Source organism: Podarcis raffonei, chromosome 17 (assembly GCF_027172205.1).
Source record: "Podarcis raffonei isolate rPodRaf1 chromosome 17, rPodRaf1.pri, whole genome shotgun sequence".
NCBI lineage: Eukaryota > Metazoa > Chordata > Lepidosauria > Squamata > Lacertidae > Podarcis > Podarcis raffonei.
In genome coordinates this window covers 3,716,588-3,743,400 of record NC_070618.1, presented here as the reverse complement: position 1 = coordinate 3,743,400, position 26,813 = coordinate 3,716,588, and the positions used below count along the sequence as shown (strand labels likewise).

Genomic DNA, 26,813 nt, shown 5'->3' with positions numbered 1-26,813 from the left:
CGCAAGGTGCTTTATGATTGCCAAATGGACTGTGGTGCTCTTACCCCAACTCACGTCCTGTTAAATTTCCAGGACCAACAGGTAGGTTAAATTCTTGCAACTCCCCCCACCCCCAAAGGCTTCAATATCTGGAACCATGAGCAACTCTCAGCCCTGTCTAATTCTTTATCTCAATGGTCCACATCAGATTAAGGAGGACACTGGCTGTTTCTACGCTTGGAAAACAGGATTCTCAATGTACACCCCATAGTCACTTCCTCACGGAGGAGTGGAGACTGAAATAGCTGCTTCAACCTGGTGAATGAGTTGAAAGGTCAGTTTAAACAAGCCCCAGAAGTCGGAGCATGAAAGAGTTTGCGTTCTCATGTACAAAATGAATTCGTCTCCATCTTCAAGGCACATTATCTGACTCCTTAAGTGCTGAAAGCAGTGCACAGATCAGCACACAAGAGTGTTCCACTCTTGCCCATGGTACACACATTCATACGCTGCCCCTCTGTGGTCAAACAAGTTTTGCCAATTGCAAACCTTTTGAGCATAATTGGGGAGCAGGGAGACATGAATATAGGTGCCACTGGCTCGGACAGTGTTCTCATATGCTTCAGTTATGGTCTGTACACAGCCTTAGACTCTGCTGTGTTAGGGAAATGGCAACACTGCCTCATTTGTGGCTCACAAAAGTGTTGATCTGCCCCAATCTTTCTGGGAGGAACTGGAATTACTCTTATGCTGAAACACTGCATGGGTATTCACATACAACAACTTTAGTTACTAACTCAAGGTTATGGCTGGCATGTGGAAGTTGGTACATGGAAATAAAAGAGGACACGCCATTCCTGCAGCTCCAACAATGTTAGCAACCATGATCAACCAAGACATATATTATCAGGCCCAGGTAATTGACACTCCAAGGAGAAGGAAGTGTAAGATTCAGCCAGACATGTGCATGTTTGTGTACACACACACACACACACACACACACAGCGTACGCGCATGACACTTTTGTTAGGATATTCGCAACCACGTCTGACAACAGAGACAACACACACACACTTTCAAATTCATCACAGTCCCTGGAGCCCAACCTCAGTTTTGAAATGTCAATGCACCTTTTAGTCTCAGTGGGGCTTCGTGGGGCCCATTGGAGGTGGCTGGGGAGGGGAAGGTTATTTTTCAGCCCCAGTCCATCCCAAGAATTATCAGGTCACTTATGGATTTGTGTTCAAGCAGAAGCTGCTTTCTGCGCTCAGGGAAGCAAGAGCAGTTTGCATAGAAGGTGGCTTGCAATGTTCCTGCTTGGCCGGATCTCTCATGGATGAGAGGAGAACATGCAATCCCCATACTCTTGGCCTTGGGCATGCAGCTACTGCCAACGGTTCCCAGTACCTTCATTCACATAGAAAAGCATCTGAACCAATTCCTATTTTATGCACCAGTATTATTTTTTTATATAAAAAAAGCAGAGTCCTTACAACCCCCCCTTCCCCAATCTCCCCCTTGCGGTATTCACATGCCCGTAGGGGATCTTTTCCTTGTTGTTGCTCAAATTCCAATCAGCTCCTGCCCCCCCCCCACTTCCTTCCCTTCTTCTGTGATTCAAGTGATAACTAGGAAAATTGAAATGATGGCATAGGAAGCCACGAGATTAGAGAGAGATTGGGGCAGGGGCAGAAGAGAAAACGGGGGGAATAACTTGGAAGATGGAGAGAGCAGAAGAAGAGAAAACGGGGGAAGTAACTTGGAAGATGGTGAGAGCAAGAAAGGGCATAAATCAAGGATTGAAAAATAAAAGTGCGCAAGGATAATGCGTTTTATAAACACAGATAGAAACAGTTACAGCAAGGACAGAGCAGGCCAAATGGGGCTGGGGTGTGAATAGATATATCTATCTATCTGTATATATATATTTATATATATATAGATATATTTAAATTCAATGGGAGTTTGAGTCTATGCTTGGGGTTCCCCCCCTTTTTTCATTGGTCTCTCTCTCTGTGTGAGCGGCTGTTTCCATCGTCTCCCCTCTTCTCCACTGTCCACCCTCTGCAAGATTCAGTCGCTGCTTTGCTGTCTGTGTGCTGCTGCCACCGCAGCCACCTCCTTCCGGTTTTTTCTTGGTGATCGAGAGAGCAAAGGAAGCATTTGGATGATGTTGCAGCAAGGAGCAGCTCAGCAGTTCCTTTTCCCCATGGCCCCTCAGAAAGGTCTCCCTTTTGGGGGTGCGGCCCGTGATCCTGGGGGGGGGGGAAGGAGTCAGAAGGATGGCCTCGCCAGCCCCCAACCTCCCCTCCTCTCGGAGGGAAGGGACCGGGCTTCATTTTGGCACTGTCACCACCAGCTGCTTATTTTGTTTTGGTTCAGACTTTCATCTTATTATTTGCAGCAGGCTTATTGTTGCAACGGGGGCTGAGACTCCCCCCCCATTACTTCTGCATCTGGTTGGAAAGCAAGGCTTGCAACCTCAACGCCAGCCACCTACGGCGTGTGATTCGGCTGGTAGAGGTCAAACCCTCTGCAACACCCCCTTTTTGCCTACACGTCTGCAAGGTGGGCACATTTGGTACCTAGAACTGGAGCAGCCATTCTTCCTCCCCTTTGTAAGGAGGGGAGACGAAAAGAGCAAGCGCTCTCCGCTCCCCACCCAAGGGAAAGCTTCCAGAGGCTCCCTTGCCCTCGTTCACCCGCCATCGGCCAACCGCTGCTGCAGCCCCTTCCTTCAAACAGCTTCACCTCACTTAGGCAACCAAAGGGCGTTCTCCTTTCGTCTCGTAAAGTGACAGAAACGGGGGCTTTCCCTGGACAAACCAAAGATGCTTCCTGAAGCCGAGGACCCCCTTTCACAAGTAGCAGGCTCTTTCCCCTCCCGTCTAGGACGTGCCGTGGTTGCGCCTCGAAGCACGAATGGTTGAGCCAAGGGGCAGCCGCTACGGGGACACAGCCCCCGTTTCCCCCGCCCACCCAAAGGGAAGCTGTAGAAGAAGAGGCTAGAGGCTGCTGCAGGAGGGGAGGCCGCCACACCAGAAATGCCCTCAGGCACAGATTACGAGCAAGGAGTTTTTTCCCCGTTCCCCTCTAGCAAGGTCTCTAGGAGCTGGAAAGATGTTCCACCTGGATGGCGCTGGTGCTAACCGTGAGACAGATGTCTTTGTGATGTTCCGAAGTCTTGTAAGGGGAAAGGTCAAAGGAACACTGGGGCGGCGGGTTGGGAGGGTTGTCTCCAGACGGGCCCCCGGCTGCCCCGCCACCTTGTGACTGGAAGTGCTGCTGCTGCTGCTGCTGCTGCTGCGATGCCTGAGCTTGAGCTTGAGCCTGAGCCTGAGCTTGGGCCTGGACCTGGGCTTGAACTTGGGCCTGGACCTGGGCTTGAACTTGGGCTTGGACCTGGGCCTGCACCTGGGCTTGGACCACAGCCACCTGTTGCTGGGCATCAGGGATATTGTGTTTCCGCATATGCTTCATCAGGTATGTCTCCTGTAATAGAAGAGAGATGGAAAATAAAAACCAGACACAGACAGACAGACAGACAGACAGACGGGACAACTATCTCCTTCATACTAACAGAGAAGCCATGGGGAATCTCTTTCCAAAGAACTGCCAAGACCTATCAGTTGCCACCTGGTTTCCACACCCAACCCAGCCAACACAGGATGGTACTTACTGAGGTGTAAGCCCGATTGCACATGGAGCAGTTGTAGATCTTGGCATGCTTGACCGTGTGGGTGGCCAGGTGGACCTCGAGAGAGGTGCCGTCCGTGTACGCACGGTGGCAGTTGTGGCACTTGAATGGTTTGTCTTTGTTGTGCTGCCGTCTGTGGGACTGCAGAGCGTGAGAGGAGAGAGAAGGGGAGTGGATTAAAGTTAGACTTCAGCCCCACTACTGATGTCAGAAACGAGGGTGGAGCCCGATAATAACAGTCTGGAAGGAAACTAAGTGGAACAAGAAGAGGAGGCCATTTTTGATCACCCCCTCTCTCCCTGTGCAACCCCAAAATCTGGTCTGGAGGGTCGGGGGAATCTTCTTGAGCAGGTTCAGAGATGATGCCGCAGGGGTAATTGCAGAACATGAACCCCCTGCCCATTCTGCTAATGGATTATTTAAGGGTTCCCAGACATCAGCGTAGCCAAGATTTCTTTGGGGGGGAGGACTTGGGGGGGCAGAACCAACATGACTGGTCAGTTAGCTAAGTGTTGTCATTATTTCACTTGACTGGAGGGGGGCAGCTGCCCCTCTGCCCCCCCCGGCTACGCCCATGTCCCCAGATGCAAACGTTGGTGCTTACCGTGATAAGTTCCTTCTCTGTAGGGAGGAACATGATTCTTCATATAGGATGTAGGACTACAACTCCCATCATCCCTAACCCCTGGTCCTAGCAGCAAGGAAAGATGGGTATTGTAGTCCAACAACATCTGAGGGCCCAAGGTTGAGAAAGGCCAAGTTAGCTGGTAGTCACCCCAGAATTCCAAGCCCAAGAACAAGTGCTCCAAGTCTTGATTCCATAGAGGTCCTTCAAATCTCTATGCATCAGAGACTTCAAGCTTGCTCTTGAACTGACATACTGAACCTGCAACATACTCTACAGCCAGAGATTTATGCTTGCTTTGGACAGCCATACATATGCGAACTGGCCTCTCGGTTAATTGCCTTTGCACTTAAGGAACCCAAAGTGATATGAAACCAATGCAGGTTTCATTTATACTTAAGACATAAGCATGCTATTTGCTTCATTTATATTCCACCCTCCTCCGAGGTCAAGGCTACAAACATGGTACCCCCAACCCACCCACAATTACTTTCATTTATCAAGCCCTTGAAGCTCAGGGCTGTGAGACAGAAGAAGTGAGAAGAAGTGACTGGACAAAGATCATAAGTGATCTCTTTGGCAGGCTGAGCAGGGACTTGAACCCAGGTCTTCATGGTCCTAGTCTGCAACTCTAACCACTACGCCACACTGGCTCTCTCTATCCACATATGCACACACGGCAGAAGCTGTATTGATAAAACCTAGCTTCTTATTGTGGTGCCATGTTAAAAGACCCATTCGCCCTTTCCCTACCGTCTCTATTCCATTTCTCAGAGGCCAAGGTAAGTAATAGTGGCTTCAGAGTCTTGCCGATCCTCATCTCCTTACTTGCCCCACACTTCCACTTAGGAGAGATCAGCTGTCGCTTAGCAGACTTTGAGCAATATTTAAAGTTGTGCGAGTTGACTTGTCCTTCCTTCTCTTCTCCCTGCTGCCATCATGGGCAAGCGGTGTAGAATCTGTTCCACAAAAGGTGTGGGGCATTGCAAGGGAGTAAAGTGGACCTAAACGCACCAGACGGCAAAGAGAGGAGAGCCGTCTCCTGTTCTTCTTGACGCTAGCATTGGCAAAGTTGGGATTAGTTATATATGGTATTTCATTAAGAGGCTGCTAACTGAACCACCAGCCCTCGTTTAAAATATTCTGAAAACGACTTTGAGAAATATTTTAACTTATCAGGTTAAATATGCAGTGACCAAGAAAATGGCCAGTGTGTTGGGATTTAGCACCCAATTTGTTTCCTGGGCTCCAGACCCTTCCCCTATGAAGACAGGTTAATTAAACCTTGCTTAAATTGCTATGTCCAGAGTTCAAACCTGGGCACTTCACGAGGTTCTCCATCTACCCATCTCTTTCCCCATCCCTCCCAATGTTCCTTCTCCCTTCTCCCATCCTCCTTTGTTTCTCTGCTCCAAACTCATACCACATTTCAGGTTTGTTCAGCATAAAAAGGACGCAAGCACACCCTAAGCTATCCTTTCCAAAATCCTCAAGCAAAGCCTTTAATTTTTAGAATTTGTATTCTGCAATGCATGCTTCCCCCGTCCCCCCAAGCCATTAAAATTCATATGTAGTCAAGTTAACAAGCATATTCCTTACACACACACACACACACACACACACACACGGTTCACAGGAAGCAATGGCAGCTGTTCTGAATTCAGCATTCAGATTTGTCACCATTCATACTGATAGGAACATCTTAATTTTTATAGATCTAGCTATCTACCTACTGTGACAGGCAACAACCACTGATCTTCCCACAATTACTTAAGCAACCAAATCAGACTGCACCACAGTAATTGAAAAAAGCCACATGTGAACATCCTTGCCTTGTCCTTTAACAGATACTCAGACTTCCAGCGCTCTCTCTCTCTCTCTCTCTCTCTCTCTCTCTCTCACACACACACACACTTCTTCAGGCTGCTTATTTTGATTCAGAATTGCAAGCCTGTAGTAGGATAAGACTGGTCTGTTCCATTTATTGCACAATGTCTAGTGAACACTTCATTAATTTTATGCAGTATTGGTACTAAAACTACTAATATTGGGATCAGAGAATCATAGAATCGTAGTGGTCAGGAGGGACCCCAAGGAACCTCTAGTCCAATCCCCTGCAGGGCATCTATCCCATGTGGGGACTGAACCAGCAACCTTGGCATTATCAGCACCACGCTCTAAGCAACTGAGCTATCCATAAAAGCAAACTAAACTGGTTTGAACTTAGGGCCCACTGAGATCAATGGGAGCTGTCTTATCCCCAGCCCACCCTCCAAAAATAACTCCAGGGATTTCAATATTTTCACAATTCTTTTAAATTCTGATGAACACCCCACCCAGTAAACAACTTTCTGCTCATTCCAGGCTCTCAACACAACCCTAGTCACACCCACAGATCCTGCACTCGAGGAATGAACAGATATAGAGATGCCTTCTTTTCTAACACTCTCCAGTCACAACTCCTTTCTGCTCAGGTTTGGAGAGACGAAGGACCATATAGTGCCATACTTCAAAAGGGAGTATGAAGCAATTTCACCACCTTACCTGCAGGTTGGAGAGCTGTGTGAAAGCCTTTTCGCACCCAGGGTGAGCACATTTGTAGGGCCGGTCTCCAGTATGAATCCTGCCGCAGAAAGGAAAAGCGCAAAGGGAAGATGAACAGAAGAAACACTGAAACAGAACCCTGCTCCCAGCAAGCCCTACAGTTGAGCTAAGCAAGAGATGAACTCCCCTCCACCAGGCTTATTCATTCACTTCTCTTGTGTGAGCCCCGTGTCGCAAACCCTTCCTCCTTCGACTTGAGCTAGCTAAGGGCAGGGGGAAGCATGCAAGATCGTGCAAGAACAAAAGAAGAGGGACAAGCAGCTCCTGGGCAAAAGGCAAGCTCACCGGTATCACAGTCACCCGCGGCTGTGCCAAGGCAAGGGACTGGAGAGCAAGATCTCTGCTCAAGTGGAGGCCTGTGGGCAATCTCCTTCTGCCCTCCACAGCGCCCAAGGACAGGCCCACAGATCCATTCATCGGCCTTCCAAAAGAACCAACCCCAATGCCAAAATTGCTAAAGGAAGTGGCTCCCCTTTCTATCCAATGGAAGCTTCCCCACACCTTTGCTCCCATTCCTGTCCTCCCTCCCCCTTCCCATAGGTTGGGACCCCTAATGACCCATGTCTGCCCCCCGCTCTCTCTCTCTCTCTCTCTGTGACCCCCTGGGGGGAAAGTGGGGGGGGGGAGACTTCCCCAGGGCAGACCCCTGCCCTGGCATGGTCAGTTGTCCTTTCTGCAGCCCTCACTCCATCCTCTCTGGTGGGCCGCTCCCTTGCGATTGACGGGGCCGGTCCGCCTCCCCCCGCCCCGCGTCCCCCCAATCTGCATGCTTGGCGTGCGTGCTCCAAAAAGGTGCATGCTGACGGCACGGGGGGCCAGGCTGGGCCCCCAGCCTCCTTGGCCCTTACCGTGTGTGCTGCTGTAGGTGGGACAGCTGGCGGAACGCCTTCTGGCAGTAACGGCACGTGTAGGGTTTGACCCCCGAGTGGATGCGGAGGTGCTGGGCCAGGTAGGACGTGTTGGCGAAGCTCTTGGAGCAGTGAGGGCACTTGTGCGGCTTGACAATCGCCGTGTGGAGCTTGGAGTGGATCCTGCCGAAGAGGAGGAGGAGGAGGAGCAGGGGCAGCAGTTGGGATATGACCGCCAGCTGGCTAGCAAGGACAACATGAGGGACGGCGCCATGCTGCCTGGCGACAGGGGAGGGGAAACCAAGGAGCGCTCTTGCCCCCAGCAAAGAAAGAACAAAAGGCCGAGAGCGCTAGCTGCACCAGGAGGTCAGAGAGAGGAGAACCGGGCTGGCAGAAATGGGCGCTTGGGGAGCCCCAGGGCTGGGGTGGGCTTGGGGGGTAGGGGCGGCTGCTCAGGAAGTGCCGTTTGGGGAGGCTGCCAGTCCTGACCTACAGCTTTCAGTCTCCCACGGATCACAGAGGAATGCCTGTCTTGGATGGCTAAAGAGCCCCCCTCAACTCGCCCCAGGCGGCTCTTTAGGAGAGTGCTAGAGAGCACACACGGAGGAGCACCTTTTGCTCAATGCACTAACGGGGGAAGCACTGGCAGTCAATGTCAACGCTGCCCTGAGCAGTCTCCCCCAAATGGGCACCTGCCTCATGCGAAGATGCCGCCAGCACATGCAGCGCGGAAGGCTCCCCCGCCCTCGCGGCCCTTACCGTGTGTGCTGCTGTAGGTGGGAGAGCTGGCGGAAGGCCTTCTGGCAGTAGCTGCAGGTGTAGGGCTTGGCGCCCGAGTGGATGCGTATGTGCTGGGCCAGGTAGGAGCTGTTGGCGAAGCTCTTGGAGCAGTGAGGGCACTTGTGCGGCTTTGCCTCGGTGTGGGTTTTGGAGTGGATCTGCATCTCCGACTTGGAGTAGAAGGTCAGGGAACACATCCGGCACCTGAGACCAGGACGAGGGCAAAAGAGGCAGGATCACACACCAGTGCGTGAGGATAGCTATCCACTGCTTGCTAGAAGGTTGCTGCTACCCCCAAGGGCTACCTCCTCCACCCCCAAATTCTGTTTTTCCCTAGTTCAGTTTTGGTGAAGCGGATCTAGAATAAGCTACACTTCAACTAGGGAAGGGGTGGGAATATTCCATCATGGGGGACGTTCTGGAGCACCCAATGGGTGGAATTCAACATAGCACTACATGAGAAAGGTCCGCTCACACAACGAGACTTTTCCACTCTCTCCTCCCCAAGTCTGCCCCCCCAAACTTGTTCTGGGAGCCCCCACCCCCAGACTTCCAGAGCAGATTTAGGGGGCACAAGGGGAAGAGAGACAGGAAGTCCTATTGCATGAGTGGACCTCGTTTCGCACATGCAACGACTGGGGTGAATCTACCTCGGGTAATCAACTCTGCACATTAAACTCTGTGCAAACTACTCAGAAAAGTCAAATGCTTTGACATTAGCTCAGAGCAAGGTCACTGAGAAGTGTCAGAGACTGGGCATGGCCTGGGCAGAGGTCCAAGCGGTGGGCAGAGGACATGAAGGCTGCATTTGGCCCTGGGCTCCCGGCTCCCCCCTCCCCTCCCCAGTGCCCTAGGATGTGGAGCTAAAGAAACCACGACACAGATACCCACAATGGATGCAAACTGAGATGCCATGATACAAGCAATTGCTTTCTGCTCTGTAGAACTGAGTGCTGATTTTACTCAACAATGCAATCTGAATCCACGGCATATAGTGTTAGAACAGACACTTGCCTTTCCCAAACCAAAGAGCTAATCTCTAACCTATTCCCAAGCCTAGGTAAGGATTAAAAATTATAAGACACCCCCTCTTTTCAGGAGGAAATAGCCACAATCTCAGGACTAGAGGGGCTGCAGTTCACTTATGAAAAGGATGGCACACAAATTGCTCCTTTTCTACAGCTGATTGATTGGGAAACCTCTGCAAATCGTCTTGGTACCTGGGAAATATCCCCTACTACTGGATGGTAAATGTTGCTTACTTACATTTCATTAACAACAGAAAATATCTTTTTTAAATGCCATCATCATCAATAACAACCTAACATTTAGATAATGCACATATTCTAAAAGAACTTCACACATTGCAGGTTTTTTTGTAAGATACGGCAGATTGGTCGGTATCAGCCCCATATTGCTGATGGGAGTGACTATAGCAGGCATAGGCAGACTTCGGCCCTCCAGATGTTTGGGACTACAATTCCCATCATCTCTGACCACTGGTCCTGTTAGCTAGGGATCATGGGAGTTGTAGGCCAAAACATCTGGAGGGCCGAAGTCTGCCTATGCCTGGACTATGGCTACCTAATGAGTTGAGGGAAGGCAGAGGCAAGATTTAAACGAAGGATTTCCTGATTCATAGCCCCACCTTCACCATGCAAGGGCTCAGATATGCTTTGTAGGTAGGAGCACATTATTCACAAGGAAGATCACATGTTCAGCAAAGTCATGTGACCATAACTCAGACGTTTCTTCTCATTCTGCTTTGACTGGTGGGAAGGGAACTGTTGCTTCATGATATACAGGCCGCCCTTTCATTGTCTCATTCTACATTTTATTTATTTAATTAAACGTTTTATTTCAATAAATATATCAAAATATGTTTTTACGTATTAAAAATTTGTTTATTTTATGAAATACATGATAAAAAGACACAGTAACAAACCAAAACAACAACTCCCATTTTAAATCCCTAACTGTCTTCTCTTATGGCAGAGACAATTTTATAACAACACAGAATTCAGAGTTCATATACAGGTTTCCATATGAACCTGCTGGACCCTGAGATCATCTTCTGAGGCCCTTCTATGCCTCGTCCACGAGAGGTCCAGAGAGTGGCAACAGGAGAACGGGCCTTCTCTGCAGTGGCTCCCTGTTTGCGAAATGCCCTCCCCAGGGAAGTTCGCTGGCCCTAACCCTTTAGGCACCAGGCAAAAACGTTCCTTTTTAACTAGGCCTTGGGCTAATTACCATCCAATGCATTTTTAAAATATGTTGGGGGGATAGGGTTGCTTTTGTTTTTATTATGTATTTTGCGATTTTATATTGTGATTTTATCCTGTGAACTGCCCTGAGACCTGTGGGTATAGGGCGGTATACAAATTTAATAAATAATAATAAAAGACAATAACAGATTACATGTCTTTACGTAGTACTTTTTCAGACCGTTTGTGAAAGCAGAATGGTACTGCATGGCCATAAGCACATGGCATTAATGAAGCAACGCTTTCTGTATTTCACTCTGCCAACAGTATCTATTGCTTGCCTTTTTGGATAGATTTTTAAATAGTTCATGTATGAACTGGCACGCTCCCTTTTCCATGCAATTAAAGCAGGGCTTTCCCAGACTGGCTATAGCTCCAACCCCTCACCCCTCCCAAAATAGCCGCCCGGACACAAGGCTTTGGTTTGAATTTCTAGGATTAACTTCTTTTTTTAAAAAAACAAACAAAAATGTCTGGTGTCTAGTAAAACTCAGCAGATGGTTTTGATTATGCAAAACCTTTTAAAAATGGGAGCCTCACATGAAATGCCACTCTCTGCAGGTTTGAGTGTAAAGATCTCACAACTGGATTTCCTATAGATAGAAAATTCTTGTCATAGCTAAGCTGTTAACTCATTTTCCCCAGCATAACAGTCTTCAGCAACCCAGCTGAAATGGAGCTGGGCCTCTAGGAAAGTTTGCATGAGCATTCCTCTGAGGAGAACAAGGGAAGGACAGAAGTAGCTGCTTCGAGAGAAAGAAGAGGGTTTTCAGTCTCAACTTTCCTTCCCAATTTTTGTTAGCGATTACATAAAAAGCTGGTCTTACAAACTCCCCAATTTTCCTTCCTCAGTATTCAGAAAGCTCTGTGAGGTTATCAAAACAGCTTTCTAAAAGGCTGCCATAGCCATCTCGGCCTCTTAAAGCAGGCAGGATCGCTGTGCGAGATCCCGACCACACACTGCTAGAAGAATGAAGATCAATAGAGGGAATATCATGGCAATGTTTTCCACGTATAAAACGGTGATAGAAAATTACCATAGGAAAGCAGGGCATTTCTAATCCCGCAGATGAAAAAGAATGTGCTATTACATGTACACATTTTGTTTTTAAGAACAAAGTGGGGCACTTCAGATCTTAAACATGGAACAATGACCCCAATGTAGATATTTCTACATGTTGTGCTTCCCTATTTCTCAGCGCAGGGACCTCTGCTTGCGAACTCACCCAAATCTTCTGCAAAGCCGCCTGCAAACAATTCAACATGCAGGAATGACCTGGGTCAGTCACAGGGAAGTGCTTTTGAGAGTAAGGAATAAGGCAAGCCATAAGCATGAAGACAAAACCAACACACACTCCTTTGCAGCTCATCCAGGGACCACGAAGACGTTTCTTCAGCTCTCTGACTTTCAGAAAAACGTACCTACACTTAACTGGTTCTCCCGTCTAGAAGCATATGAACAACATCAAAAAATGTAAGCCTGGATACACTTCACTTGGGCTGAAAAGCTCACAGGAACATCTCCTTCTGGGAGAGTCCCTCCCTAGCTCAGTGAGGGAATACCGTATTTCTCGCTCTATAGGGCGCACCGGACCATATGGCGCACCTATTTTGGGGGGGGGGGATAAAGAATTTTTTTTTATTCCCCCCCCAGCCCCAAAGAAGCCATGACAGCGAGCGGGATAGATCCCGCTAGCTGTCTTGGCTTCGTTTTTAGCCTCGGGGCTGGGGGTCTGGGAGAGAAGGCGAGGTTGCGCTCAACCTCACCATCGCTCCCGGAGCTTGCGGGGCTGAGGAAGCCCGGGCTTCCCCCGACCCCAGCCCCCAGAACGGGTCCGGGAGTGAAGGCGAGTTTGCGCTCCCTGGGTTTCGTGTTTCAGGCTGCTGTCCGCAAACCTTGGGAGCCCAGCAGGAGCTCCCACCGGGCTCCCAAGGCTTGCGGATAGATGCCCGAAGCCCGGGGTGCACGGTGCTGCGCTCCCCGGGTTTCGGGCTGCAGGCTGCTATCCCGCCGGGCTCCCAAGGCTTGCGGATAGCTTCCTGAAGTGCGCACCGACCCCTCTCGCTCTCCAGGCTTAAGCGAAAGCCTGCATTCGCTCCACAGGACGCACACACATTTCCCCTTCGTTTTTGGAGGGGGAAAAGTGCGTCCTATAGAGCGAAAAATACGGTACATGCCTTGCATGCAAATGGTTCAACCCCGCAGCAAGGCTGAGGAAGATCACAGCTTGAGACCTCGGAGAGTCAATGCCAGAATAAGCAGTACTCAGCTAGGACCTGTTTCAGGATTTATGGATCTCTATGCTGGGACTTAGAGAAAGTATATACACCCACAGCTGTCATAGTAGTTATTAACCCATACAAGCTGGAGAAGGAACGTTAGTGCTGCACTGTGAAAAGGTGGCATCCTTTTCAAAATCTAATGCTCAAAGCAGCCACATAGATCATCCTTACAATGGTTCCATGTCCTCCGTATTTCAGAGAAGAGGGTAGAAAATGGAGCTTACTGAAATCCGACCTGGGGATTTACTGACTCAAAACTCGTGCCAAACCAGCCCTACATCAAACTAAACGCTCGGCGCATACTTGGGAATCGGCAACTCTTTTTAAGCACTGAGCTCTTCTTTGCTCTTGACTGAATCCATCTTTCCAAGCCAACCACAGAATGCAAATAGTTGCCAAAATCAAACATTACACCACACCATCAATTCCCAAGTGCTGCGGGTTTCTTGTTTGTCCCCCCCCCGTAAATGCAGAAGCTGGGGGTTGTACTCTGAATACATTCTCTCATTCACATGCATGCCTATACAAGCTGATCTGGCAAACAAAGCTAAAACCATTTGGTTGTCCGGCAGCACCACTTTCAAACCAGTGGTGTCAAATATCCAGGCGCCAGTATTAGAAACTCAGCGCCCAATGACTCCTTAAACCTGGGTTACTGTCGCCAAAACGGAATATCTAGTTGCCATTTTGGGGCCAGACAGCACAAAAGTCGCATTTTTTCAATACGACATTTTGGTTCCTGGAATCTGTTCCGATCGTGCAGATAAAATACCGCTAATAGAATTCCAAAGGATGTGTTACCACTGTGCGAAAACAGGCAAGATCCAAGGATGCCCAGGCATGCACCTCCAGATGGTGGAGACGTCAGACGCCCTCCTGGCATCCTCACTTGGTCGCAAGTGGCTGATAGCTAGGTGCAAAATGTGCCTGGTGAATTTTGAACGCTGCCAGGCACATGCCCACTAGCACCGGGAATCAAGCTGCAACAGGGTTCAAGGACAAGTGCCTTAACTTGGGGAACCATACTGGGTGGAGTGGGGAAAGGCTCAGACAGCCCAAACACACAACACCCCTTCAACAAATGCTGAGAAGAGTTGGGTGAGTGCACTATAAAAGAAGTATCAAAATGGTAAAAAGGTCAAGGGACCCCTGACCGTTAGGTCCAGTCGTGGCCGACTCTGGGGCTGCGGCGCTCATCTCGCTTTACTGGTCGAGGGAGCCGGCGTACAGCTTCCAGGTCATGTGGCCAGCATGACTAAGCCGCTTCTGGCGAACCAGAGCAGCGCACGGAAACGCTGTTTACCTTCCCGCCGGAGCGGTACCTATTTATCTACTTGCACTTTGACGTGCTTTTGAACTGCTAGGTTGGCAGGAGCAGGGATCGAGCAACAGGAGCTCACCCTGTCGTGGGGATCCGAACCGCCGACCTCCTGATCAGCAAGTCCTAGGCTCTGTGGTTTAACCCACAGCACCACCCGCGTCCCTATCAAAATAGTTAGTAGCAGTTAGTAGCATTGGAACCCACAGGTATCACACACAAGCATGCACTGATGACTGGAAGCAGGCCCTGAGGCTCCAATGAAAGGAGTACTAGGTGCTCTTAACACTATTCCCTCCTTCCAGCTGGTGAACTCTCAAACAGCTTGGGGACACGGCCATGTGAAGAGGAGCAGGGAGTCAATGTCAAATCAACGGAGTAACTCACACTGGATTATGCCCTGTTAGAAATTCCTCACCAAAGGCTCTGGAGGAAACTTAGCAGCCATAGGATAAAGAACAGGAAGCAGAGGGTGGAATAAGTAGACTGTTCTCACAACAGAGAAATTTAATCAGTGGGGTCCCCAAAGGACCTGTGGTTTTAAGCTCGTTCATCTGAAGCTAGCGGCAAGCAGTGATATAGTCAAATTTGCTGAGAACACTAAATTGTTCAGGGTAATAAAAATAAAGAGGTTGAGAGAAATGAGAAATGTTCAGTCAATGTTAGCAGGTGGGGTGATTGACTATGAAAGCGATTTAGGATTGGGTTGGATAAATCAATGAAAAAGACAACTGAGGGTACAACAGTGTTGAAAATGACATTCCATGTCAGGGATCATTAGGAAAGGAATCAAAAATAAAATTGCCAACATTGTAAGGCTAGGGTTGTGATTTTTCGATTGACTTGCCTAAGATCCAGGACAAAGTGTCGCCTTTCGGAGAACCCCCCAACCCTGAAGTCAATTCCGCCTTTTAAATCCCGGTAATGTGTTTGTGTGAATCTATACAAAATGTACAAGCAGGCAGCATGAGAGGGATATAGCACCGATGCCTCACTGCTAAACTTCCCACAAGGATCTGGATGGCCACTGCAGAAAACAAGATGCTGGACTAGACAGAACTTTGGTCTGATCCAGAAGAGCTCTTATGTTCACTTCAGCACCACCATCATGCATGCACCTTCTCCTCTCAGAACGGCATCCACACTTCACTATGTGAAGGCAGCCCTCAAGCTGGAGATGCACAAGAACTGGGAAAGACCCAACAGCAATGCAATACCATACGGCCCCATGATGCTCTACGGCGAAAAAGAATAATAAAAAAGGCTGTACCAAAACTGCAAAAGACACAGCCTCACAGCGGTGCCAAGAAATCAATCTTTATCCAATATAGTTCTTGCCTAGCTCTGCAGTGTTTTACAGAAATGATTATTGGATAGAGAATAGCTCTGCCTGCTCAACCCCTTCCTCTGTATGCTGCTACAACAACCTGCTTCACGACTTAACATTCATCATAAGCTTTAGCTGCAGCAGCAGTCTGCTCCCATTTTAACTGTGGATGCTCAGAACCATCTTTCTTAAAAGTGTTTCAACAGGACAGACTTTGACACGCTCACAAACTGGACTCATTTCCAACAGAGGGGAGCATCTGCCTACACTTGATACCCACAGCTTTGGCCCAAAGTTGGGTACGGTTGAATATAACGTAACCATGTCCCATTATGAGGAGGCAGTGACGAGAGGGCTCTGGGAAAATAGCCGTGTATGTCTGGCAACAAAACTACTCCGCCCTGCCTCATCCTAAGGACTGTATAAATGAGAAAAGCCAAACCTAGCCTAGAGGATGCGATGGGTGGTAGTTACATGGCACAGAGGGTATCTGGAGCTTCTACAACTAGAACTCTTGCTGTTTCACCATGTGATGAGCTGCTGGATCTGTAAATGAAAGGGCTCCCTGGCTGCAAAGTATTCTTCAGCTACACAGTGACTTAATCCCAAGCCTTTTGTCTTCTCCCCATCCTCAGACCTCAAAGGACCACAAAAGTTATCAGGTCCAGTTGGGACTTTGCCTAGGCCATTGCAACCTCAACTGTACATGCCTGCCCAGCAATGACGAGGTCTCAGAACTGGTCACTGATACACCAGAGACTAAAGCCAAGGCTCTGTGTCATGGTCAAGTGGGCAAGATGTCCCAACATCCAAAGCCCCCTTGAATGGGATCAAAGAGGAAGTGGCCAGTAAGAGGCTAGGTCTACTGGAATATTTTCAAGGGACCCTTCTATGAATGCACTATCAGCCTGGGTGGAAACACTTCTGAACATGAGATCTTGTTAAAAGTTCTACTGTTTACTGAATTAAATAGCTTCACGCTGTTGCCCTTTAGGCACACAAAGAACACTGGGCATCGCATTTTGCTGCCTAAGCTGCTGTAGGTAACTGAAAGTTTTCCCCCCACCCAAAGGCTATTGCTACTATAATTGTATTCTGCAGCACCTTCTCAAGATCTGACAATCCCAAAACATCAGCGCCTATTTTTGCTTGAATAAACACTCAGAAACAACCACAGTTTTGAATATCAGTACTAACTTGAAGTGATCTTTTCCATGAACGAAACCAGAAGCTGGGAAGTCCAAGCTCTGACAACTATACCAAGTATTAACGCAGCCAGCACATCCTGCAAACCATGAAGTTCTAGGCTCCCCAGGGATCCTGGTCAACAGAGAGGAAGATTTTCATAATCAAAGTTTAGTGGAGGGGGATATAGTTGGGAGAAAAATCAGTTACACTTTGTGGTGGAGCTCTCACACCCACCACAGAATATTAGCTTATAAATTGGGCTGAAGTACTTGCTGCCAGAGATTGGGTCCAATTGGTACAGATTAAGAGAAAAGATCCAACGAACCTGCGTAGGCAGCAGTTATCCGGTTACAGCAATGTCAACCCTTTTAAGCTTCCCTTCTACAGGACAGCAGCTCCAATCTGCCACCACTACTTCTAGTCTGTCCTTGTCCCCTTAGTAGGGCCATGTGAAATGCTGCAGTGATAGTAAGTACAAATGACAGAACTCACCTCCTATGCGATTCTTAAAAGGTGCAGGCAGGCCTATCAGGTTCTAGCAATCCCATTGCCCCAGGCTCTGAAAGCTCAATTGCACATCTGCTTCCTTATCCCCTACATCTTACTTTGTCCTTGGTTCTTCCCTAATGCCCCATTTTATTATACCCAACCAATAATAATTGCTTCCTTAAGTTGCAACTTTCTAGCCCACTTGCTTCTTTGTTCTGTTTGCTCTAACACAAGTTTTCCCCAAACTTGGGTCTCCAGCTGTTTTTGGACTACAACTCCCATCATCCCTAGCTAGCAAGACCAGTGGTAAAGGATGGTGGGAATTGTAGTCCAAAACCAGCTGGAGACCCAAGTTTGGGAAACACTGCTCTAACCACTCCCGCCTTCCTTCCCTATGCCCCATACCCCCCCCTTGATGCGGAGATATCTCTCTTTTTCAGTAGCCCTTTCTTCCTGCAACTCCAAGACTTCTTTGCTCACTAGGCCATTCCTCCCTTACCTGCTCTTCCCTCAGCCTCTGATTTCTCAATCCATCACCAACTCTGCACTGTTCCATCAGCCACTTTGCTTCTGGGCTTCCTCTCCCTTGACCCCTTTCACCATTCTTCAGCCTGTCCCTCAAGGGCTTTCAAGTTTTTAACCCAGCAGAATTGGCAACATTCCCCCTTTTTAGCCAAAGTTGGGCTGAAAACATTCTAATGCTTTTGCTCCTTGAGTAGCTGGAACGTTGTCAATGAGAATGTGCTGTGCAATCACACCTGATCATCTGATCAATGTCAGAGCCTCCATATTTCGTACTGCACTGGAGCAAGGAGTAAGAAGTTTCTTTGGTAGAAATGACAAATACTGAAGAAACAATCCATTTTATTCTGAAAAGCAATTTGCTTCTTCAACAGTCCTAATAAACTACTATAAGCACATTAAGAAACTACAAGTTGCTGCCTTGCCCCAATGTAGTCATATAGTTTTGCTGCATTATGGCCACAGAGGACAAGCCAAGCCATTATCATTTGGAAACACTTGAGAGACGCTAATAAGCAAACTAGGACAGCAGCCCTCACCAGCTACAGAAGTCAACAATGGAAGTAAAAGGATAGAGTGCCAGCAGCACAAATCCTGCTTTGAATTCAGTTGCAAAACTAACAGGACACGGTAAAACAGAACTAAGAACACACCCCAGCACAAGTTCAAGACAAAATGAGCTGGATTCCAGCAAACTATTTCATGCTACTTAGTAAAAATAAATATAGTATGCAAGACCGTCTTACTTAAATGGAAGAGAACCCTGTAGTACAGACAGCAAACACCCCCACACAAGCACAACCTGTTCAGCCACACCACATGTTACAAGAGCTCAGCACAAGAGACAACTGGAATTGCTATTTGAGAGACAAATTCCTCAGAATTACAGAACAGTCAGAGCAATAGTTCAGCTATGCCAATATACTGAAACTACAAGTATCAAATATTCAGTATCCACCCTAGGACAAAGAAAGTATGACTATTCAGTATCTCATATTTACACAAGACCTCCAGCAGGTGGAATTAAAGATGCTCTCAGCATAAAATTATAGCCCCAGGCAATTTGCACTCGCCTCTAGAGAGTCCAATACTTGCTAAAATTTAACAATGGAATATAATCCTGGGAACTGAGGGCAACTTGTTTCTGTCTGGGCACCTTCACTGGCAACAAACAGACCAATCAAGCATTAGAAGGACACAACCATTGTTATCAAGGAAATCAACTTCCCAATCTTTTTCTATGGCCACATTTGACTTCCAATCTCCATTTAGGCTGAGATGTTAAGCTTAGGCTAAGGCACCCAAGACAATAAGGAAGCAGCCCCATGATTTCCTTCTTTAGCACATTCACTTCCAAGAGACTCTTTTACCAGTTATGCAAAGAGGTACGAGAACTCCAAAATCTGCAGATACTTTCCTTCTGGTCTGGTCCCTAACACAATCAACCAACCTAGGGTGTAATCACTAACAATCCTGCTTAGAGTTCTGGCAAAGGAAAACTCCATATCTCAGACACTACAGCCACCAGTCAACACGTTAGCATGCATTAGCATCTATCAAAGCTAGGAACCTCTACTCATGATGTATTGACAAAACTCATTTTGCACTACACAAACCTTTGCACTCAGCATCTGTGGCAGAATAACTTAAGATATTACTAGCTCTCTAGGTACCCTCCGCCCCCACTGATCTGGGCAAACCCCTCATTGAAGTACAAAATCTATGAGAAGTAAAGTGGGGTTTAAAGTCCTGTTTTAGCTCATCCGATTGAGGTCAGTCCAGAAATTGGAGCTTTGCCTCCCCAGCCCCCAATTCTCTTTCTCCACTCCCCCCTCCAGTTTTTCCTCCTACATCTCTGTTTTATAACTTTTGTTGTGTTTTGGTTTCTAATGGAATGCATAGCCTCATGTTCTTTCTCCAGTTAAGGGGATGTTAAAGTGATCTACAAAAGCTTTGTTTCACCCCAGTTCTCCTATCACAAACTTGCAGCAAAGGAAAGCCCAAGAAACCTTAGACCAGAGGATAACCTCCTGATTCTTAGCATCTCCCACCTTCTTGGAATAGGCAACACCTGTGCCTTGGGTTCTTTTCCCTTTCCAATTCTTCTGTCTTTCTCTCCTGAAGAATATCTACCTTTTAGTGACAGATGCAAAAAACAACCACCACCCCATGGCATCCCCTATAAAAGCCTTATAAGGGATGCAATGTATTTCTGGCACCTATCGCTGTCCCCAACACATTGCTTCTTCTCATTCCATATGTCCTGATCCTCTAGAGATCGACTCAAATACTTGCTGGTCCTATCTGAATGCTGCTTCCGTAACTACTCTTTTATTTCTGTAATTAACCATTTATTCAATTATTCCACGATTGATTGCTCATCTTATTGCTAATTCCAGAGTGGCCCTTGAGCCATGCTATGACTTTTGGTTCACGAGCCAAACGTGTGTTCCTCAAGACCAGACAGGTAAGCATTTCTCTGGTGTCCCTCATCTAACACTACCGCAACTCTTTATTTCCCTTCTGCCAAGACCATGATTAAACCAGAACCAATGAAGTCTAAAATTCAAAGTGCACACTAGCTGCCCATATGCAACTTTGAGTCCCATAACCACACCTGTATGTCTTGCCATCTTTGTGCTGGTCTTCATCATCCTCATTTGATAACACAAAAGGGTCACTCATCTCTGGCAGGCCAGATTCCTGTAGCCGCTTCTTTTTCCGACCACGAGGAGCTTTGGGGGTTATACCTCCAGCACCACCGGCTGCCCCACCCTCTGAAAGAGCTGTGGCCCCCTTCTTCGAAAGGTCAGGTACGACTTGGAGAGTTGCCTGGGAGCCAGGGGGAAGCGCTGAGACAATCATTGGTGCAGAGATGGGAAAGGTTTGCACGGAAGAGGCTGTGGTCACCAGAGACCCAGATGGAGAAGTGATCACCAGGCCAGGACCTGAAATGAGGAAAAAGGGAAGGGTCAGATTCCAACTCCATCTTTCAAGATGTCCAAGGAAAGGAAGACTTGCACGTTTAACGGTTTTGCCACATAAGGCATTTCATATGCTGCAGTAATTAAGAGTCGGACTAGGACTTGGGTTGCTGCGAGGATAAAGGGGGCTGGGGAGAGGAAGAACACTGAATATTGGGTTTCAACAAATCTCACCACCACAATGACTGTGGGACTCTTTTTTGGCAAGCATGACAAGTGGCCAGCATTTATCTTGATTAGGGCTGAGTGATCTATTGATATATTACCCCAAACCTCGTCCAAAACTGGTTTCAAGTCCATATCATGATACTGATTTCATTATTTTGGACCTGGCAATATATTGTGAATCAGTGTGTGTGTGTGTGTGTGTGTGTGTGTGTGTGTGATGCAAAAAGCACAATGTGGGGGAAACCGTGCAGCCAGCCAATGCCTCTACATTGCTCCATTCTTATTTCAGACACTGATATATCAGTATCTTGCGATGTTTAGCTGGTGATATATCACAATGTTGAAAACTAGATTACTGCCCAGCCCTGCTCTCAATTGTGAAGCTGCAATGGTGGGTGGAGATCGTTTGCTGGTGACCTCCCAACCCTGCCCAGCTCCAAAGCTGAGGAAGGCTGTGGGTTGTTGACAGCTGCATGCCAAAAGAACCCAAAGAGCCTGGGCCACCCATGGCCTAACTAGGACCTCCTTTTCCAGGCTTTTCCTGCTTCTGGGCAGTAAAACCGTATAAGGAGAACTTGACATTGCTGCCTGAGAACAGTTGGGCTGACCTTCAGAACTGAGATGCAAACTGCCCCCTCCATCCCCCGCCAAGTAGGCGAGAGGCATGGGAGCTGGTGAATACAACTTTGGTCGACCTCTTTGTGTATGATAATTTGTATTTCTCAGAGGAAGGGTGTAATAAAGACACAAACAATACAGTCGTACCTTGGATCCCGAATGCCTTGTGAGTTGAACGTTTTGGCTCCCGAACGCCGCAAACCCGGAAGTCAGTGTTCCAGTTTGAGAACATTCTTTGGAACCTGAACGTCCAGTGCAACTTCTGCGGCTTCCAATTGGCTGCAGGAGCTTCTTGCAGCCAATCGGAAGCTGCGCCTTGCTTTCTGAATGTTTAGGAAGTCGAAAGGACTTCCGTAATGGATTCCATTCGACTTCCGAGGTACCACTGTACAGGACTGAAACCGAGACATTCATCTAGGCAACAAGTGGATAGGTAGGTATTTTATGGGACAGAAGCATTCAGGCCATACTGTGCGTTTGGACAGCATGCTCTTCTTTTTTTACCACCTGAGACAAGGATTAGCCTTGCTCTTTGACCAAGAACGGCCCAAACACCGTTTCTTTGAGCTGCACCCCTCCACTGCTACTGCACCCTCCCAATCCTCTCACCTGTTGTCATGAGCCCAGCAGACTGCACAGGCACCACAGTGATGTTCTGCGTCACAGAAGCCTGACTGTGTGGAGTAAGCTGCTCTGGCTTGGTGTCAGAATCCATAGAAATGTTGGTGGGAAGGGCCACGGAGGTGGGTACAGTCAGTAGGGTGGGATAGTGGGCAGGAGCCAGACCGCAGCCCTTCTCTGAGGGCAAGAGCTGTTCCTTCATCTTGTTAATGAACATACTGTTGTCAATCTACAGCGGGAAGGAGGAAAGGGGAAGAGTTTAGAATAGCTACGGGGTAAACACTGCATGAAGCATGTTGCTGCTTGGTTACTCCTTACCTGTCCTGAGACTGTGGGCACTGCTGGCCAAAAATATGGGGAGGAGTTGAAGTGAGATTCTTCCATTCTAGCTGGGGGAGATAAAAACAGAGAAGAGTTGATGTTAAACCGGGGAACCTTTCTATGTTACGACTGAGACACAGTGACTTTCTTATTTCAAGACAGCCCCAACTCTACTCCTGACACTCCATGACCTGGCTAAGCAATTTGGGGGCTGCTAATACGCTCTGATGTTCCACAGTCCAAATTATCCAAAATTTTCACTCTTCCTTCCAGTGCACTGCTTTGAGGGTTCTCCCAACGTCCGCCTGAGACAATTTTGGAGGATAAGGAAGGAGGGTGAAGCTCTCTTAAGCTAATAGAAGTTGTTAGTTGAATCCCACCCAGGGGCTTCATAGGAAGATGAGAATTTTGTGCTACTCAGACCAACATGGCAGGCACTGGGGGGGAGGGACCTTCATGTTTCTCTCGCTTTTCTCTTGAAACTTTACCTAGATGTCAAAGAAAATACAGAAAGGGAGATGTTGAACAAATGTGCATGGTTGCAATCTTACCAAAATCTTAAACAAAACAAACACCTTCCTTGGTGCGGAACTTTGGATGACAGAACTGCAGAACAATCCCTAACAACCCAGGACACAGGCAGCAGATAAAGAAGCCTGCATTTCATCATTCTGAAGTCTATTAATGATTGCTGAATACTGGAAGTTCGAAAGAGGTCTCATTCGCTTCAGCCCATTGGGATGCAATGAGGTGGGGCCACATGGCCCAAATGTTCTGCTGACTTTGCTCAGTCAAAGGATACGTCTCTTAGCTCTGAATCCTCTGAGATCAACAGGACATAAAAAACCTTTCCCCTCTCCCAGATGTGTCAACAGAATGCCAAAGTCCTGGGTCGGGACTCCCTATTTGTAGTCACTCCCATGCTGCTAGTACACAACTCTCCAAAATAGGATATGCTTGATTAATGCCATCCAATCTCAATTTTTCCTTCAGTCTGGAGGCCTTTGAAAAAGCCCCACTGCAAGAGCTAGAGTATTAAAAGAATATCCCAAACAGAACACGCAATGGTGAATTTTTATAAAACACAACTGACATCCTTATGTATGTCCTGGGTGTTCTACCTCATCATACACCCTTTACATTGTATGACAGACCTGCCAGGAAAATGTTGCTTTATTTTTATTTTTTTAAAGCCATGTCCAGAGCCACCCACAATCATTCATGATTATACATCTAAAATGCATGCCAGTAGAGTGTTGCCAAGAAGTCATGTTAGTTGCGCCTTAATTTAAGTAAGAACAACAGCTAAGGAAAGACAGTTTTACAGAATTTTCCAAAATAAACTTGGAGAAAATGTGAGTTTTACACCACAGCACAACTTCCACAATGGAAAGTTTACTTAATATGATAATGCATACATATTTTCTAATACGAAACATGCAACAGAGGCCTCCCAATGACCTCTAATGAACAATGGTTGCAATCCTATGCACATTCTTGGCGGTAACTTTAGAATGGGATTATATGGGAAAGTTATTTCTGTTGTCAAAGATAAGCCAAATAAACTTTTTTCTCACCTCCAGTCACCCATCAAGGGTTACCAGTGCAACTTTAAAGCAAAACAAACTTTCCAACCAAAGTTTGTATTTACTGACAAAACAGATAATTTAAGAACAATCTGCAGAAATACCACATTAATTACTAACATACTGTCACATATTCAAATTTCATTCACCTCCAGCTTATAATTACAGAGTTCCCAAGGGTTTCCATCAAAGATTACCACTAAGGATTAAGTATGGAGCAATAAAGCTATTAAGAAACATTATTCTTGATATCACTGACTGTTCAAAGCAAACCAAACTTATTGGGCATGCCTCAGGAGGGCGTGTTTAATTTTTCAACATTCAAATTCAAAAACTGAGGGGTGCTAAAAAGCTGCAAGGACTTGGAAACACAAAATATATTTTGGTTAAATTAATATATTTTAGTTTTGCTTGGAAAGTAGTATGTGTGCAAAATTGTATAGAAATCATTAAAAATGATTGTCAAGTACTTGCAGTTATATTACTTGACATTTTCAGAAGATAAATTTTTCAAAAAGTAATTTAAATGTTGTCCAATCACAAAAATAATAGATTTAAATTCCTTGCACCCAAAAACTTATTTTTAAGACTCCTCACTAAAGAAATTTGCAAAACGTAAGTTTCATCTCCTAAAATGACATGCCCTAATGACTCAGGCTGGACCATAAGGTACTATGGACAATTAAACAAGCTACAGAGAAGGGATAGTACCTTATACAGAAATAAGCGTACTCAAGTGCCATATTTCAGGGGTCTAGCTACTAACATCTGATACATCAATACAGATTGCAGACTCAGACCTGTGCCCCTGAAAGGCCTAGAGAGCAAGATGAGGTGCTTTTAAGGGCAGACTCCAGCAAAGAAAAAAAGAAACAGAAAGTTGCAGATACAAACACCCTGCTTACAATTCAGATTGTGGGGGAGCAAGAACTCGTATATTGCAATGCTAAACTATGTTTATCCAATGTCAACTATAAAAACATTAGGACCCCCACCCCAGAACATACAAGAAAATATAAAAACAAAGCAGCAACTTATCCAGTGGGCAAGATCCACCTACTACAAGACCTATCCTTTCTGGAACTGTTTTGCCACCTGCTTCCAGGTAACCCAAATGATCTCCCTGCACAAAACCACAGCAGTTCCAAGAAGTCACATTTTAGAATTGGCGTGAGGAAGATTTTTTATCAGCATTCGGAGTGCGGCCCGCAGGAGAAGTGCAATGCACTTAAAAGCTGTACACTGAAATAAGAGGATAATTTGGTGGGGAAGCATATGCAGCCCTTGGCCCTGGGGGGAAAGCGAAAGGAGGAACCCATTTAAGCCCATAAGGAAAACTCCATCAGATCAGGCTATGGGCCAAATGCCTATACAGTGGTACCTCGGGTTAAGTACTTAATTCGTTCTGGAGGTCCGTTCTTAACCTGAAACTGTTCTTAACCTGAAGCAGTACTTTAGCTAATGGGACTTCCGCTGCCGCCGCTGCCTGATTTCTGTTCTCATCCTAAAGCAAAGTTCTTAACCCGAGGTACTATTTCTGGGTTAGCGGAGTCTGTAACCTGAAGCATCTGTAACCTGAAGCATATGTAACCCGAGGTACCACTGTAGAGAGCACCACTAGCTGGGCATGAAGGCACCCCCCCCCCACTATACTGTCTGTGCCCAGCTTCTGGCGTTCAGCAGGATGCTGCCTCTGACCAGGGAGGTTCCACAGGGGCACCGACCACCTCACCCTCCGCCAACCTGACTGAACTCCCGCCCCCCTTTCAAGCCCTCCAAACCGCGATGCCAGAAGCGGCTCCCTTCTCCCCGTCCCCCAGCCGTTCAGCAACCCGCCCGCCGCCTCAGAGAAGCGCCAAGGCGGCGGGGAGGGGAGCCGTGGTCGCCCCCCGGCCAGCCAACCCCCGACCCCCACCAGCCCCCTTCGCTCGCACTGACCCCGCCCGCGGCCCCTCGCTCTCCGCCCTGCCCGGGCCGAGGCAGCGAACAGCGGCCGGGCCGACGCGGAGTCCAGCGGCGCACGGGCCGCGAGCTGAGGTGGGGCAGCCCCGGAGCCTCCGCCGACGATGCCGCCGCCGCCGCCTCCTCCCGCCGCCGCCGCCGCCGCCACCGACGCTCCCGCGGACAGCCAGGCGGACAGCAGGCAGCCCTTGTCTTCCGTTTCCGGGTGACCCAGCCCCGAGAGGGCGCCTTGCCGAGGGAAGCCGCTCATACTTTCCCGCCCGCTGCCCATCGCCCGGCTCCTCCCGCCCGGCCCGGCCCCCGGAGGCAGCGCCCCGGCTCTGGCCCAAGTGGCGGCAACGGCAGCCTCCTCCTCCTCCTCCTCCTCACCGGAAAAGGGGGCCGCCAATCACTTCCGGGGGCGAGGGGCGGGGCCTGGACGCTAAAACTTCCGGGGCGCCCGGAGAGATTACGGCTAGACAGGGGGCCCCCTCCAGATTCCCCCCTCTCGCGCGCCGGAAGTGACGCGGACGGCGGCCGAAGGCCGGAGTTCCAAAACGGAGGGCGGCGGGCGCGACGGCGGCAGCCGGGTCTGGCGGGGCGGCTTCCCTCAGCCACGGGCTTGAGGCCTGGCTTCCCCTCCTCTGGGG

The 26,813-nt window shown here is 48.0% G+C and overlaps 1 protein-coding gene across 7 annotated transcripts; it reads right to left on the bottom strand.

The window, feature by feature from the left end:
- Window positions 1-1,796: 1,796 nt before the first annotated feature.
- On the bottom strand, window positions 1,797-26,568 carry ZNF384 (zinc finger protein 384). Of its 7 annotated transcripts, none has more exons than XM_053371696.1 (10): window positions 26,554-26,568; window positions 22,634-22,704; window positions 22,304-22,544; window positions 20,542-20,872; window positions 16,923-17,045; window positions 8,513-8,737; window positions 7,754-7,936; window positions 6,846-6,924; window positions 3,659-3,817; window positions 1,797-3,471 (listed from the first exon to the last, which is right to left on the bottom strand). In XM_053371696.1, the coding sequence occupies exons 2-10, from the start codon at window positions 22,697-22,699 to the stop codon at window positions 3,085-3,087; spliced, it is 1,794 nt and encodes a 597-aa protein (XP_053227671.1). In that variant the 5' UTR covers window positions 22,700-22,704; window positions 26,554-26,568; the 3' UTR covers window positions 1,797-3,084. The 7 variants fall into 7 exon arrangements, with proteins under 7 accessions (XP_053227671.1, XP_053227666.1, XP_053227670.1 ...); XM_053371691.1 differs by lacking the exon at window positions 26,554-26,568 and adding an exon at window positions 26,161-26,536; XM_053371695.1 differs by lacking the exon at window positions 26,554-26,568 and adding an exon at window positions 26,161-26,240 and having other exon boundaries at window positions 22,634-22,700.
- Between the last annotated feature and the right edge of the window lie 245 nt (window positions 26,569-26,813).

What these genes read in the sequence shown, in the direction of transcription:
- ZNF384 (XM_053371691.1), bottom strand. Translation starts at nt 26,455, where the DNA reads ATGGGCAGCGGGCGGGAAAGTATGAGCGGCTTCCCTCGGCAAGGCGCC. An exon ending in TGCCCACAGTCTCAGGACAG is followed by an intron (nt 22,545 to 22,633) that starts GTAAGGAGTAAC and finishes TTCCCGCTGTAG; the next exon opens with ATTGACAACAGTATGTTCAT. An exon ending in TGCTGGGCTCATGACAACAG is followed by an intron (nt 20,873 to 22,303) that starts GTGAGAGGATTG and finishes TCCTCATTTCAG; the next exon opens with GTCCTGGCCTGGTGATCACT.